Source organism: Microtus oregoni, unplaced genomic scaffold (genome assembly GCF_018167655.1).
Source record: "Microtus oregoni isolate MIOR12 unplaced genomic scaffold, Mior012 000043F_ref0000047, whole genome shotgun sequence".
NCBI classification, from domain to species: Eukaryota; Metazoa; Chordata; class Mammalia; order Rodentia; family Cricetidae; genus Microtus; species Microtus oregoni.
This window is the reverse complement of record NW_024543210.1, coordinates 14,185,780-14,198,593: the sequence shown is the minus strand read 5'-3', so window position 1 is coordinate 14,198,593 and position 12,814 is coordinate 14,185,780. Positions and strand designations below refer to the sequence as shown.

Here is a 12,814-nt window from a genome sequence, read left to right as displayed (position 1 = left end):
ATTACTCTTTAATTAAAGTTTTGTTTTACAATATGTTCTTGTCGGTGGGATATTTCCAGATGTTTAAGTGTGATAGAAAAGCATCTTCAAACAATGTACCATTGGAAGAAAAAGTTTCAGAAAACGTTCTGTCCTTCATATGGCATGAAATGGAACATATACCACCCAAACCTCCAATCCCATCCTGGGGCGCGCCTTCCACGTGAGTTTACTGGTTTAGCTGGGCTGACACATGTCTGTCATGGAGGATGAGGCTCACCACAGGGTCAAATCAGAATGATGGCAGATCATCATCATTTAGGAGCTGAACCTAGACCTGACATTCTAGAAGGTCTACACAGTGAACCAAATTCGGGGGGGGGGGGGGGCTCAGATAAAGGTGCCAGCTTGTCCTCCACTTCTCACACAAGCTTAGCCCGGGCCAAGGACAGCACTCTGTCCTTCGAACCTGACCTGGTTCTGACCAGCAGGATGTGCCCAAAGTGGATGGAAGAGGAGGACCAACTACTTAGAACTGATCCTGGGGTGAGGACAGGATTAAGGTGCTAAATTCAAGTACCCCCTGAACACCACAGCAATTTCTGGTGGCCCCATAAGTTTGGGCTGTGGTTTGGAGAAAGGAACCGCTCATTGACTGTTTCCTTCCTTCAACCAAAAGAAAACCAAGCCTCTTCAAGGCTTCTTTAATGATAATATAAACGTTTTTGTAGGGGGAAAAAATTACAAGGAACCCAAATAAAGAAAGCACATCACTGACAATGGCAGACCTTGACTTCCCTCGCGTAGCCCTCTGGGGCTCACCCCCAAGCTCCCAAGATCCCACTCTCCATCCCAGCGTGACTACAGATAATACTGCATTTCTGTACCGACCAAGCCATCCTGCGTGGCCACCACAGGTACTTCCTCTCGTCCTGGTCATCTTACATACTCATAGTCCTTCTCTTTGAAACAGTGTCCACAGTTGTTTCTAATATAAAGCCACATATATTAAACTCATTTTCAACAAAAAAAAAGTGCTTAAAACCATCCAATGCAATTGTTCTTCATTTTCAACCAAGAAAATCAAACTCATTTATGCTTATTGATAATACTGAAAAAAATAGTGAATCTGATTCTTTGATTTTAAATAATGTGCCTTTATCCCCAACTTCACATTAACTGACTCAGTATTAGAACAACATGAGCTCTTATTTGGAAAATATAGAAGGTACAAATATATAGAACTTCTAGGATAAAAAACATTCTGAATATAAAAATGCTTTCTAGGTTTCAAAATAATACTTTTAGATTCTCTTTAGTTTTGGATTTGGTGAATAAACCACTTAGTTCCCTGTGGTTTTTCTTCTTAAACAAAAGCTAATAATGGTTTTAAATACAGTTACTCAAGATCCACTCAGTCTGTGGACTGCCCCACAGAAAAGTTCAGTTTCTAAATAAAAACCAAAACTATTTAGTCATAAAATTACATTATCAAAAACTAGCTTAAGATAGAAATATGTGTGCCTTAATGATTGCCAGAACTGCCCAGTGCAGCTTCAGTAAGACAGAGAACCGTCTAGAAATACAGTCTCCAGAATGTGTGCAAGCGCTGCAAACTGGGCAAGCGAGGCCAGGGCACCAAGCCTGTCCCAAGTCCCATGCGCCTCCTTAGCCCTGTGCTTAGGGTGCTTCTTCAGCTCTTCCTGCCGCACCTCCTGTTCGGGAGCTCCACATGGGACTCCTGGGGACAAACAGGAGCTGCACAAGCGCTTCTCTCTCTCTCTTCTCTTCCCTTCTTTCTTTTTTTAGCTGTAAACACTTCACATGATTGGGTCCCCATATAAACACGTGGGAGCTTAAATGAGCCTGGAGCTTTTGAGGAACTGCATGAGAACTCTGTACACAAACGTGTACTGGCTGAGCGTCTGCACCAGCATCATTCTCTGCTGTCTCAGCATGTCCAGCACTCTGGGGATGTCCAGCACCTAGTGGAGAGAAACCGTGATGAAGAGAACATTCTGAGGGGCAACAATACTGTCAGGCAGGCAGTCCCTGTCTACCAGAGCACCTCCTGTGATCACCTGAAATCTGATCTGGTTTAGCTACAAATGTCCATGTGGATTATTTCTTCAACAGTCCCTGGCTGTTGAAGTCAATTACCTCACCAGATTCTCAGATTCAACAAAAACACAGTATGGTAGGCACTGCCAGGACCTGACTGAATGTTTCCCACACAGGCCACTGGCCAGCACTAATTGCTAATTGTTGTGTTAATGGTGTCACAGGAAACCCTAGATAAAAGAATTAAACAGCTTTCCATATTATATGGCATCTGGATCTTTACTATGACAGTTAGAGCCGAGAACCTCAAAGCCAGAGCCTTTTATAAACAACACTGAGCTTCTATCTTGTGGTCACCGTGTCCTAGGAAATGTGCTCAGAAAGATACTGGGCCTCTATGCCCCTCTCCTTCCCAGCCACCAACTCTCGCCACCAAGAATGTAGAACTTAGCGTAAGTCATCACCTCGTTGTGCTCCAGACAGGCAATCATGATCTCTGACAAAATGACGACCCCAGTTCTTCCTACGCCAGCACTGCAGTGCACCAGCAGCGGAGGGTTGGGGCTCCTGGGTTCGCTTGTACTGTTTGTATGACGTCGAACAGACTGGATCTCTTCGAGGTATGCTGTGAAAAGAACCAGTGAAATACAAAAGTACTCAGAGACAACGGCATATATAAAGTCAACAACCATCTCTTTATTCTCCCCACTGAGAAGACTGCAGATAAAGAGCCCTGGGCACCACGGGACCAGAGCCAACTATGGCGACTGCAGGCAAGTCAGTGCTTCAGCACGAACGAGATGGAGGAGATAGGAGTTAGCTGTGGCATTCTACTTATGACAAGGCATCTCTTAAGAATGCCTTCTTGGGCTGGCAAAATGGCAGGGTGGGTGAGGGTATTCACCAAGACTCATGACCCGAGTTCAATCCCCAAGAGCAACATGGTGAAAAGAGAGAACCAACTCTGACCTTTACACATGCGGTGTGGCACACACAAACACACACACACACACACACACACACACACCTATAAATCCATCTTCTGGTGAAACAAGTGCAAAGCTTCTATGAAACAACAGAGAGGGACTGTTGTAGAAACCGGAGACGAACCTAAGCTGCCCCAAAACAAAGACACTTACATAAAAATCCTTTGAGGTCTTCGGGACAGCCATGCTCGGGCCAGTCTGTGTACTGCAGATGCCAAACTGTCCTCTCCTGGCCTGTGAGGAGGTGCTTCATCTTCAAGCCTGTCGTGGCATAGCAGCCCGAGTCCGTGCGGAAGCGAGTTGTGATCTTAAACCTTCCATAGGTAACAGTGTTGTGCCTTGAGCCAAGTCTTGGCCAATACCTAAAGCTCTTCTCCCTGCCACCCTCCTGTTAAAGACAGGCACAGTTCAGCAGCAGCACAAGAGCCAGCCTGGGGCACTCCTCACTCAGGCCTTCAAGCGGGCCACAGCCTCACCCTGCTTTTCTCAGGTCAGCGCTCTGGGTGGTTAACATAAATGGTTCTTTGGAGACCCAGAAAAAAACCCACCGAGAGGAATGCGCACTTACCTCCTCTGCTGTCACCATTGCGATAATTGTGATCCCCTGTTCCCACACCATCTGCCAAAAGTCCTGGCAGGTGTTTTGTAACGGTCCCTGTGTGGCAATATAATCCCACTCAATTCCACTGACAGAGACCTAAAATCAGAGAAGGTTAAAAGCTTAGTGTGTGCATGGAATATATATACATGCATAGCCGTTGGTGTGTTCATGGTAACACTAAAAACTGACTGGGCTATTCAGCAGAGGATGGATACCTCTGGCTTCTTTATAAACATATATACCATGAGTTCATATGATAGCCACGTGACTTGGAGCAATCTGCTCACCTCTCAATTTCAGTTTTATCCACAAAATGAAATAACTGCCGGTCCATAGGGTTGTGAGGACAGAGCGGATGTATACAATGTCTGGCTTGTTTGTAACAAGTACTAAGTAAATAGCTGCTCCTGCTGTGAGGTGAACAAAACACCATGGTGTCCCAAATCACAAACAATTTGCCATGATGAAATATAAAATATTCTTGGAAAAGTAAAATCAAAATCTAAGCTAATGCCAGATATCTTCTATTTAGAGTGGTCTCCACCCCAAACTGAGTCAGATCACCCTCCACAAGGCCAAGTTTCCACTTAGGACTTAATGCTCCCCAGCAAGGCTTTACAGCCCAGAAACCTGGGCTAAACTAGGTTCTACCGGTAACTGCCGACAACCATTTCTTTCTGAGTGCCCATTAAATGTTAAAGCCTGTGCCAAGCCCTGTTCCACACATCCTCCCTCTAAGGCTGCCAGGCCTCAGCACCAACTCTGGGCCCTCTCATTGGGCTCCCTTTCAGCAGTAGCCTGTGGGTGGGCACAGGCTATGATAGCAGTTGGTTAAACAAATGGAGGTCTCACAGTTGGTGAGAGATCTAGGAGCTGACTCAATCTGCCCAGTTCTGAAGTTCATATTCTTTCCATGACTCCTCAATCTGTAGCTGAAAATTTTGAAACACAACTACAAAAAAAATCATAATGTTATTCCATTTTTACCCATCTAGTCATAAAAGATGGGATGAGTTATTCCAAAGATATGTTTGGTTTCTAAATACACAATACCCATATAAAAAGCAAGGCAGTACATGCATCGATTCCTCAAAAACCATTAAGCATGCCTTCATTCCTACCACCTGGGAGGCAGAGGCTGTTCTCTGTGACTTTGAGGCCACCCTGTATAAACAGGCCAGCCAAGGGGACATAGCAAGACCCTGTGTCAAAAAACCAAAACCAAATATAAATAAATAAAAGCTGTTAAGCAGCACCCACAGTGCCAAGACTTAATAAATCCATGGAGATCAGACTGCTATCAAATATGACATGGAAGCTGAAGAAAAACCAGGCACAACTCAATCCCTGGAAGGGGCGTTCCCCTTTCTGGAACAGAGAATCCAGTTAGTTGGCATGAGCTGAGTCTCTGTGCCACCGCCTCCCGCTGTAGCAAGTGGAACACCACCCAGCTGCCCAGTTGACAGCATCAGACTGTTCTGGGGAGTGCTTCTTTAAAGAACAGAATGCCACTCGAGATCACAAGGAGACGGGACAGATGGCAGCTTGTGCGAGCGTCCTCCACAGTCCCAGACAGGGCTGGGGTGCAGCTCATAGAGCACAAAGACCTGGGCTTGCCATGGCTGGGGAAAGGGAGGACATGAAAAGCAAAGTAGGCACATTCATTACATACAACGCACACAGATATATGATGGGGTAAAACTAGTGATTCCAATACAGCAGCTCCCATGAGAACTGACAAGCCCCAAAAGAGTCTTCAGATTTAGGACAAAGTTCTACTGGCAGACAATGAAATGCCCCAAGTCCTGGCAATTATATGGGTGCAGACTGGCTACCACATGGAGAGTGGACATGATCTTGGCTGCGTCTGGATTCTCTAGCTTATAACATAATTGTCGCAATGACTCCAAATGGGATGTTTTCGCAGTACAGAACCCAGTGTAAACCTTAGGTTCCTCCAAGTCAGCCCTGGACTGCAGTGTTGTCTGCAGGATGCTCTTCTCACCTTAATATGGGACGCGTTGATGTAGCCAGTGTTGTTCTCCTTGGTTGGTACCAGCTCTACTCTCGCGTCATCATAGGGAAGCACATCTTGGAATCGATTTCTTTCTGCATTTTCAGGCAGCCGGGCTGTTGAGCACTCCCCATCAACCAGGCGCTTTTTAAGAATCCTTTCATACTCTGTGAAGACCATTCCTTGCTCCAAGCGCTGTTCCAGAATCTTACACTAGGAGATAGGACATGTGTGATGAGTGAGTCACATGTCACAGCTGAGTGGACTTTTGAGGTCCTGTTTGCTCCTTCAAGGTCTAGCATTTTCATTGTGACAGATTCTACATGAAACCAAACCAAAATTTTACAAGTCACAAAAAGTAGAAAAGACGTGTTTTTGGCAAGATGTAGAGCGTAAAATTGAGTTTGAAAGTGAAATCCAGCCTCAGGTGGTTGGTTAAGCATGCGGCCTAAACCTATGGTCAGCTTTGTGATCGCTAAGAAACAGAACTCTACAACAGCCCAGATTTTGGGAGCAAATGCTCGGACTTATAACAGAAGTGTGTAAGACGCGGAGAACAGTGGCAGGTGAGGGCCACCTGCAGATAGATGCAGCTAATGAGGAAATAAACACCTGTCTTATTTTAAAATAATAAGGTCTCAATTCAGTATCTAATTTTGGTTTAAAAACAAGATGATTTCCAATATAATGAAACGTCTGCTTTCTCTTCTATGTATCCGTTTACACATGTTCTTACTTTGAAGAAGTAAAACAATCAAGGATCTTTAGAAACAAAAAACTTGATCAACATTGGAGCCTGAAATTACTTAAGACATTAAAGCCACACATTCGCTCCAGCTGTGACCCAGATAGCAAGAATTCCTAGGATTCATTTATGACTATTAAATTAGGCCAGAAAATTCACAAGATTTCACAAGGGCACTTTTGAGTTGCCTTCACGATCTCTCCACTGAAGCATTGAGCCTGGCACCGTGCACGCACTCACCCGTTCGTCGTTCGTGGCTCTGGTGGACACTTCCTTCCCTTCATCAGGCAGAGGCAAACGGGACAGGGAGAGTCCATTGAGGGCAGCCAGCTTAAGGGGACCAATTTTTTTTGCATCTGCTCGAGTCTTTTTCATTCCCTGTAAGAAAATATTTATACACATATAGAGAATGTACCCAGATGCAACCCTTTCAAAAGTGACGACAGTGAGCTAAAGAAGAAGCAAGGCAGCGCTCTCCCTGCTAGCACCCAAGGAGCGAGCCCTCCCGACACAGCCGCCCAACTAGCTGTAGGAGGAAGACGTGCCTTTCAAGGCCAGAGCTCTGATAAGGTCTCCAGATAGAAGGCTTTGGCTCCAATTGGTTACAAGACTCTGTTGCAATGAAAGGTGAGGCTGTGGACAGGCAACATTCTTACAGAACTACCCAACTTTAAAACATGACAGCACACAGAACAGAAAAACAAGATATCAGTGGGCTGTAACAACCTTTTTCTTTTCTTATTTTAAGACAGGGTCTCACAATGTAGCCTTGGTATGACTCTCTATACATACCAGGCTGGCCTCAAACTCAGATATTCATCTACTGGTCTCTGCCTACTGAGTCCTCAGATAAAATGCATAGCAGCCTTTACTATTTTTAAAACAAACAAAAATTTAAATCATTCTGAAAAAGAGAAAGGAAGGAAGGAAGGAAGGAAAGAAAGAAAGAAAGAAAGAAAGACTGCTTTCACATATTCCACTCTACAGTCCTGAAGAACAATGCGACCTGGGCTGTCCCCAAAACGGTCACATTTCTAAATCATAAGTCCAGCTGCAGTCTCTATCAGCAATCCAGAGCGGAAGGGAGCATCAGTGGAACACTGTCCTAGCAAAACAGTGATTCCCAAAGTTCTCAAGCCTGGTCATTTTCTTCTCTGCTGCAGGTAAACCTGAGAAGTCCCCTCGAACATTCTGTAGAGTTACAAGTCCCAGTGTTCAAAGAAATGGTTTCCTCAGTTCTTAGAAGGAAACCAGCTTACTCCAGCTCTGTAAGCCCAAAAGTGCCGTCACACCAGGGCTGGAAGCACTGAGCAGAAACAAAGAGAAAAGCCATTTTGGTGGGGAAGGAAATGCTGTACTGTAATTGGAGAGTATGCGTGGCCCTGGGCATATATGCCGAGGCGGCTAGAACATGGCACCGGCTGCCCAGAAACCTGCTGGGGTCTACCGACCTCCTCCACACAGTACTGGAACACAGTCTGATCGCCCAGAAACCTGCTGGGGTCTAACAACCTCCTCCACACGGTGCTATGTCTTATAGCCACCCCACCCCCCAGTCTTGACTAGTTTTGACATGGGGCTGAGGATTTGAATTCTGGTCCTCTTGACTAGACAGCAGGCATCTTACCCAGTGAGCCATCTCTCCAGCCTATAGAATATTTTTTAACTTCATAGTTCATATTGCTTATAAGCTTCCCACATAATGCAATTCAGACTTAGAATGGGCAGAATCCTGGGTGTAACTAGCTAACATCCTTCAGGTAAGTCACCTTTGCCCTATAGCCTTACCTGAGCAGAAATCTAGAAAGGGAGAGTGCGAGGGGCGGGGACACACCACAGACTGACACCCCAGCTAAAATGTCCTGAATATAGTCTGCACAGAGCACAGCTGTGTGCTGCGGAGTTTAACAAGCAGCTCCCAAAGGGAAAGGTTCTTCCCTCCCTGGTCATTTCCGTGGTGCAGACACTGTCACTGCCACGCCCCAACTGCCTAAGGAAGTCACCTGGCTCACAAGATCCCTAAAGCGGCATGGTATTGGCTGACTCAGTGTACTCTGCCCGAGATCCAGAGGGCCCACACTGCCGAGCCAGGTGACGGTGGTTCAGCACCAGCTGCCATTATCCCTTACCAGGCCCATGATTTTCAATGCCAAATATGCAGGGCTTCTTAGGTGAGAACCACACTGCCCAGGCCTAAAGGATGCATGGAAGACCCAGTTTTTATGCAGATGGGTGAGCACCCAAACCAGTCTGCCTTAGCGATAACAATCTAATCCCTGGAGGTGGAAGCCTGGGTGGGGAACTCTGGACTGTCCCTTCTTGTCTGCTACTTTGCTACTTACTCTCTGGTCTTCTGGGATTTTTTTTTTCCCTCTTTTAACTCTAGCTCGCTTTAGTGCTGTCTGTTGACAGTGGCAGGATCGTGTGATGTCACCATGAAGGGGTCAGAGGCTAACAGGGGTTAGCCTTCTCAACTCATGGGAAACTGGAAAACTAAACTCATGATATATTACAAACCAAGCTAATATTGACAAAGCACTTGTGATGTTTAAAGTTTTATTTTAGTCTCCCAGGAACGCTGAGGTCATCTCATTTACAAATGAGCAAACTGGGTCATGGAGAGACTAGATAGTTTGTTCAGGGTCACTACTGCCACTTTTATAAAAGAATCAGTGCAAAACAATAAAAAAAAATGTCTTTTCTTAAAATCTGTTACATGGAAGCATTTGCTTCAGCAGGTAGACTTCCACGCCTACCTGCAGTGAGACCTAATGCTGGCAAATGCACAGATGGCGGGCCCAGGCCTCTAAGGAAAGCCGAGGGATGATGCGTGAAGGGTCTTGCCCACGGATGAACTACAATACCCAGCAGGGCCTATACTCAGACCCAGGCTGTTCACTGCTAGGGCCTATATACAGGATATATATATACGCCTCCACATATATCCTTGGGTAGGCAAAAAAGAGGCCAAAAGATGGTTCAACTATACAACTTCACTAAAAAGTCTGAAAATATAATGTGAGAAGAAAATTTGTATTTTAAGACAAGCAACTACATCAAAGCCCTCAGTGTAAGCTGAACCTGCCAGACCCCATCGAAATATACTAAACTTCTCCCACCTTGATTTATTAGTACATTTGTTGGACAATTACAGAAGATAATGGCAAGCTGTGTTACCTCGAGAGATCGGGGGGCTGGAGGGTTTGGTCCCCTCAACTCTTGGGAAGTTAGAGAATTAAAGGGGACTGTCCTCAATGCAAGCATCATTTGGAGTACTTGTGCTCCACATAAAAACAGTGGGCAGTTCTTACAGCATTGTCATAGAAGGCTCTATCCTGCCTGCTGGCCTGGGGACTCAAGCAGTGACTGTGGAAATCCCCACACTGTCCCTGCCCTAATGCTGCTCAGCCTGTTCCCTCTACCATGGTCCGCTTCAGCACTGGCCTCTGTATACTCAGGAATAAACAAAACTGAACTTACAATTCCATCCTTCAGCTGAGTAAAAGACTGTTAAATCTGAGCCCTTTCTTAGGGTGTTTTCTTGCATGTACTGATCTGTCATAAGCATTGTGATCCTCTGAGCTTCCCAGCCTGCCTGGAGGCCTGCGTCACTTCGAGGCCCTCACACACTAGGCCGGAAGCACACTTGCAGAAGCTCCTCAATCTTTGGGTCATCCTAACAGAGATGAGTCAAATGGACGCACTCTTCCCTTTGACTCGGTTCCAGTGCAGGTCACGGGTCAAGGAGTGAGGGCCATACAAGCTGCACCCCTGAGCAATGCAGCATGGTGATGAGTGGACGCACCGCCAAACAGGACCATAAAGGCTAAGTCAGAGGACCAGAAGTCAAAAGTGACTCAGTGCAGAGTAGCCAGGTGTGACAGGCACATTCTACTCAGTAAAATGCTACATAGAGTGGACCTGGACCCAGAACAGTGGAGGAAACGGGCAGGTAGAGAGAAAAGTAAGCTGAAAGTTCCAGTGGGTCACTCACTAGTTGTATGACCTTGCAAGAGCTACTTGGTATTTCTGAGTCGGCGTCTTCATTTGTGAAAGACGACCAACAATGGCTCATTATAAACAGGGCACAGCAAAGATGAAATCTCCACACGTGGTAAACGTTCTGAAAAAGCCAGCTACAGAAAACAGCTCTGGCTCCTACATTTTGTTTGAAATGCGTAGGAAGCGCTTCCCCTTGCTTATTAGAGGAGTAGCAAACAGCCAGCGTGTCTACAAGGGCCTTCTGTTGAATGCCCGGTTTGCTCTCTCGTTCTTGTAAAGAGATGGAGTCACTCTCCAGCCCACAGAGGCCATGGCCAAGACAGTCACACTGGATCCAGTCTTGAACCCCAACAACTACATAAAGACTTAGGGACACAGCCTCGGACACCTCTCCCAAGACGTGACTTGGACAAACAGAACGATGTTCCGGGATGCCTTGTCACCTCACAGTATTTTAAGGGGGTGGGGGAAGGTGGTTAGCAAAGCAATCCTGGCTAGAGTAATGAACTGTCTTCTTCCTCAAAGTTTTATTAAGACAGTTCGGGGAGTCTTCCCACCCTCTCCCATAGACCTCTTCTCAGCACCCAACTTACCTCTAGCCAAGCCCACTACCACCCTCACCAGCCCACAGCCTTTCCACAAGAACTCGCACATGCTCCCAAATAAGGCAAAAATCAGGGCTGACAATTACTGAGAAAAAAGCAAATAACTGAGAACCCTTGGTACTGAGGGAAGAGGAGACAGAACACAGATTCAGGGGCCTCTCGTCCACACCTGAGGCACCTCTGCTCCTGGGCCAGCTTACCCCGAGTGGTGGAAGTCCTTCCACAATGTTCTTCTTCCCAGAGAGGAGATCTGACACTGGCCTTTTCTTGAGAGAGTCCCTCCTAGTTCGGTACCTCCCCGAAGTCGTGAGGTCAGATTCAGACATGGAGGGGGTTAACAGCCCATCTCTTCGGGGCCGATGGGTCTCCACAACCAGGGGGACGGTGCTAATGGCCTTCACCCTCTTCTCAGGCTCCGTAAAATGGGATTTGGGCTCAAGAATATGCAGAGGGCCGGCGAATGGAGTCACCGAAGCACAGGGGTAGTTCAGCTGCTGCTCCTGGGAGTAAGCACCAGTCAGGCGGGGCTCGGACAAGGCCGAGACGGCATGTGCTCTGCTTCTGTCCTCGTCCAGGTCCTCCTCCTCCTCACTGCTGTGTATCAGCATGGTGGCATCAGAAAGGGACTTCTTGTGGCTGTATCTGCCACTTTCCTGCTCTTCGCTCTCCTCTTGCTTTGTTCTGTCAGAAAAGACGCTGGACTGGGAGCCTGCTGAGCAAGTCCGCGGAGCCACGTCTGCGGCTGAGGCCGACATGGTCCTCTCCTTGAGCCTCAGGCCTTCAAAGCCGTGTGTGAGTCCTGCAATTTCAATACTGTTCCTCTTCTGTAGGTGGGCATGCCGGGCTGCTGTGAGGGGCTCGCTGACCTCCTGCAGGGAATGGGCCACGGGCAAGCTGTCCTCCTGGAAGGTCTGCACTGAGTGGTGGACACGCCTGGTGATGAGATCCGGATTGCTGCTGCTGATGTAGAGGTGCCGGGACAGGTCTGGGGTGCTGTTGGCGGGCCTCGGGTACGGGTACGGTGGGGGTGGCCGGTATACCTGGGTTCTCATAATGTTTGGAGCTGGATAGTCCTGGGCCTGGAGCTGCACGTTTGTCAGCTCGGGCACACTGACGGCACCCACCACAGGCCGCCTCTCAGCAGGGTAGGGATACGGAGACTGACTGTGGAAACTGTAGTTCAGATTAAATGGGTAGTGGGCCGACTGGGGAGAGGTAAGGTGTGCGTGCTCCCGGATCTCAGGCTGGCTGTAGACCAGGGCATCGGGCCTGCTGTATGCATAGGAACTGCCGATGTTGAGGTTCCGCAGCGAGTGGCTGTGCCTGTCTGCATGCACCAGGCCTCTGTTGAGCTGCTTCATCACAGTCTCGTAGTCGGGCGTTGGGCGGTAAGAAGGGGGTATCAGGGCACTGTGCCGATGGGATGGGATGGAGTCGGGCCTCATGACGTCACTGCCAGTAATACTCGGGTTGGAGGACATAGGGGAGGGCTGCAAGTAGGGCTGAGGGGTATTTAAGGAGTTCGTACTGTGTGCACTGTAGACGCTGCCATTGCGGATGCGACCGCTGAGGTCAATCTGGGTTCTGTCCAAACTTGTCTGGGAGTGACAATAGAATCCATTCTTGCTGGGCACAAAGATGTTATCTGAAGAAGGAAAAGGTTTTAAAAAATCTTTAAAATGTCTTAAATTGGACTCATTACTCCAGCCAAATACTGAGATAGCCCTGGAAGAACTTATAACTTCTCTTGCTAAAACGACACAGCTTCAGTGCACAAGTGGCCCTGGGAGCTTCAACATCCTCGCCTATAGGATGGGGTAA

At 47.3% G+C, this 12,814-nt stretch overlaps 1 protein-coding gene across 2 annotated transcripts in view; it reads right to left on the bottom strand.

The window, feature by feature from the left end:
- Positions 1-12,814, bottom strand: part of Ptpn21 (protein tyrosine phosphatase non-receptor type 21) — a 61,288-nt gene continuing 48,474 nt past the window's right edge. For both annotated transcript variants that reach the window (XM_041633369.1, XM_041633370.1), the window contains exons 13-19: positions 11,194-12,638; positions 6,627-6,764; positions 5,633-5,854; positions 3,595-3,723; positions 3,180-3,414; positions 2,505-2,665; positions 1-1,964 (exon numbers count right to left, since the gene is read on the bottom strand). In XM_041633369.1, coding sequence (XP_041489303.1) covers positions 1,836-1,964; positions 2,505-2,665; positions 3,180-3,414; positions 3,595-3,723; positions 5,633-5,854; positions 6,627-6,764; positions 11,194-12,638 — 2,459 coding nt within the window. In that variant the 3' untranslated portion in view covers positions 1-1,835. The remainder of the gene's footprint in view (positions 1,965-2,504; positions 2,666-3,179; positions 3,415-3,594; positions 3,724-5,632; positions 5,855-6,626; positions 6,765-11,193; positions 12,639-12,814) is intronic.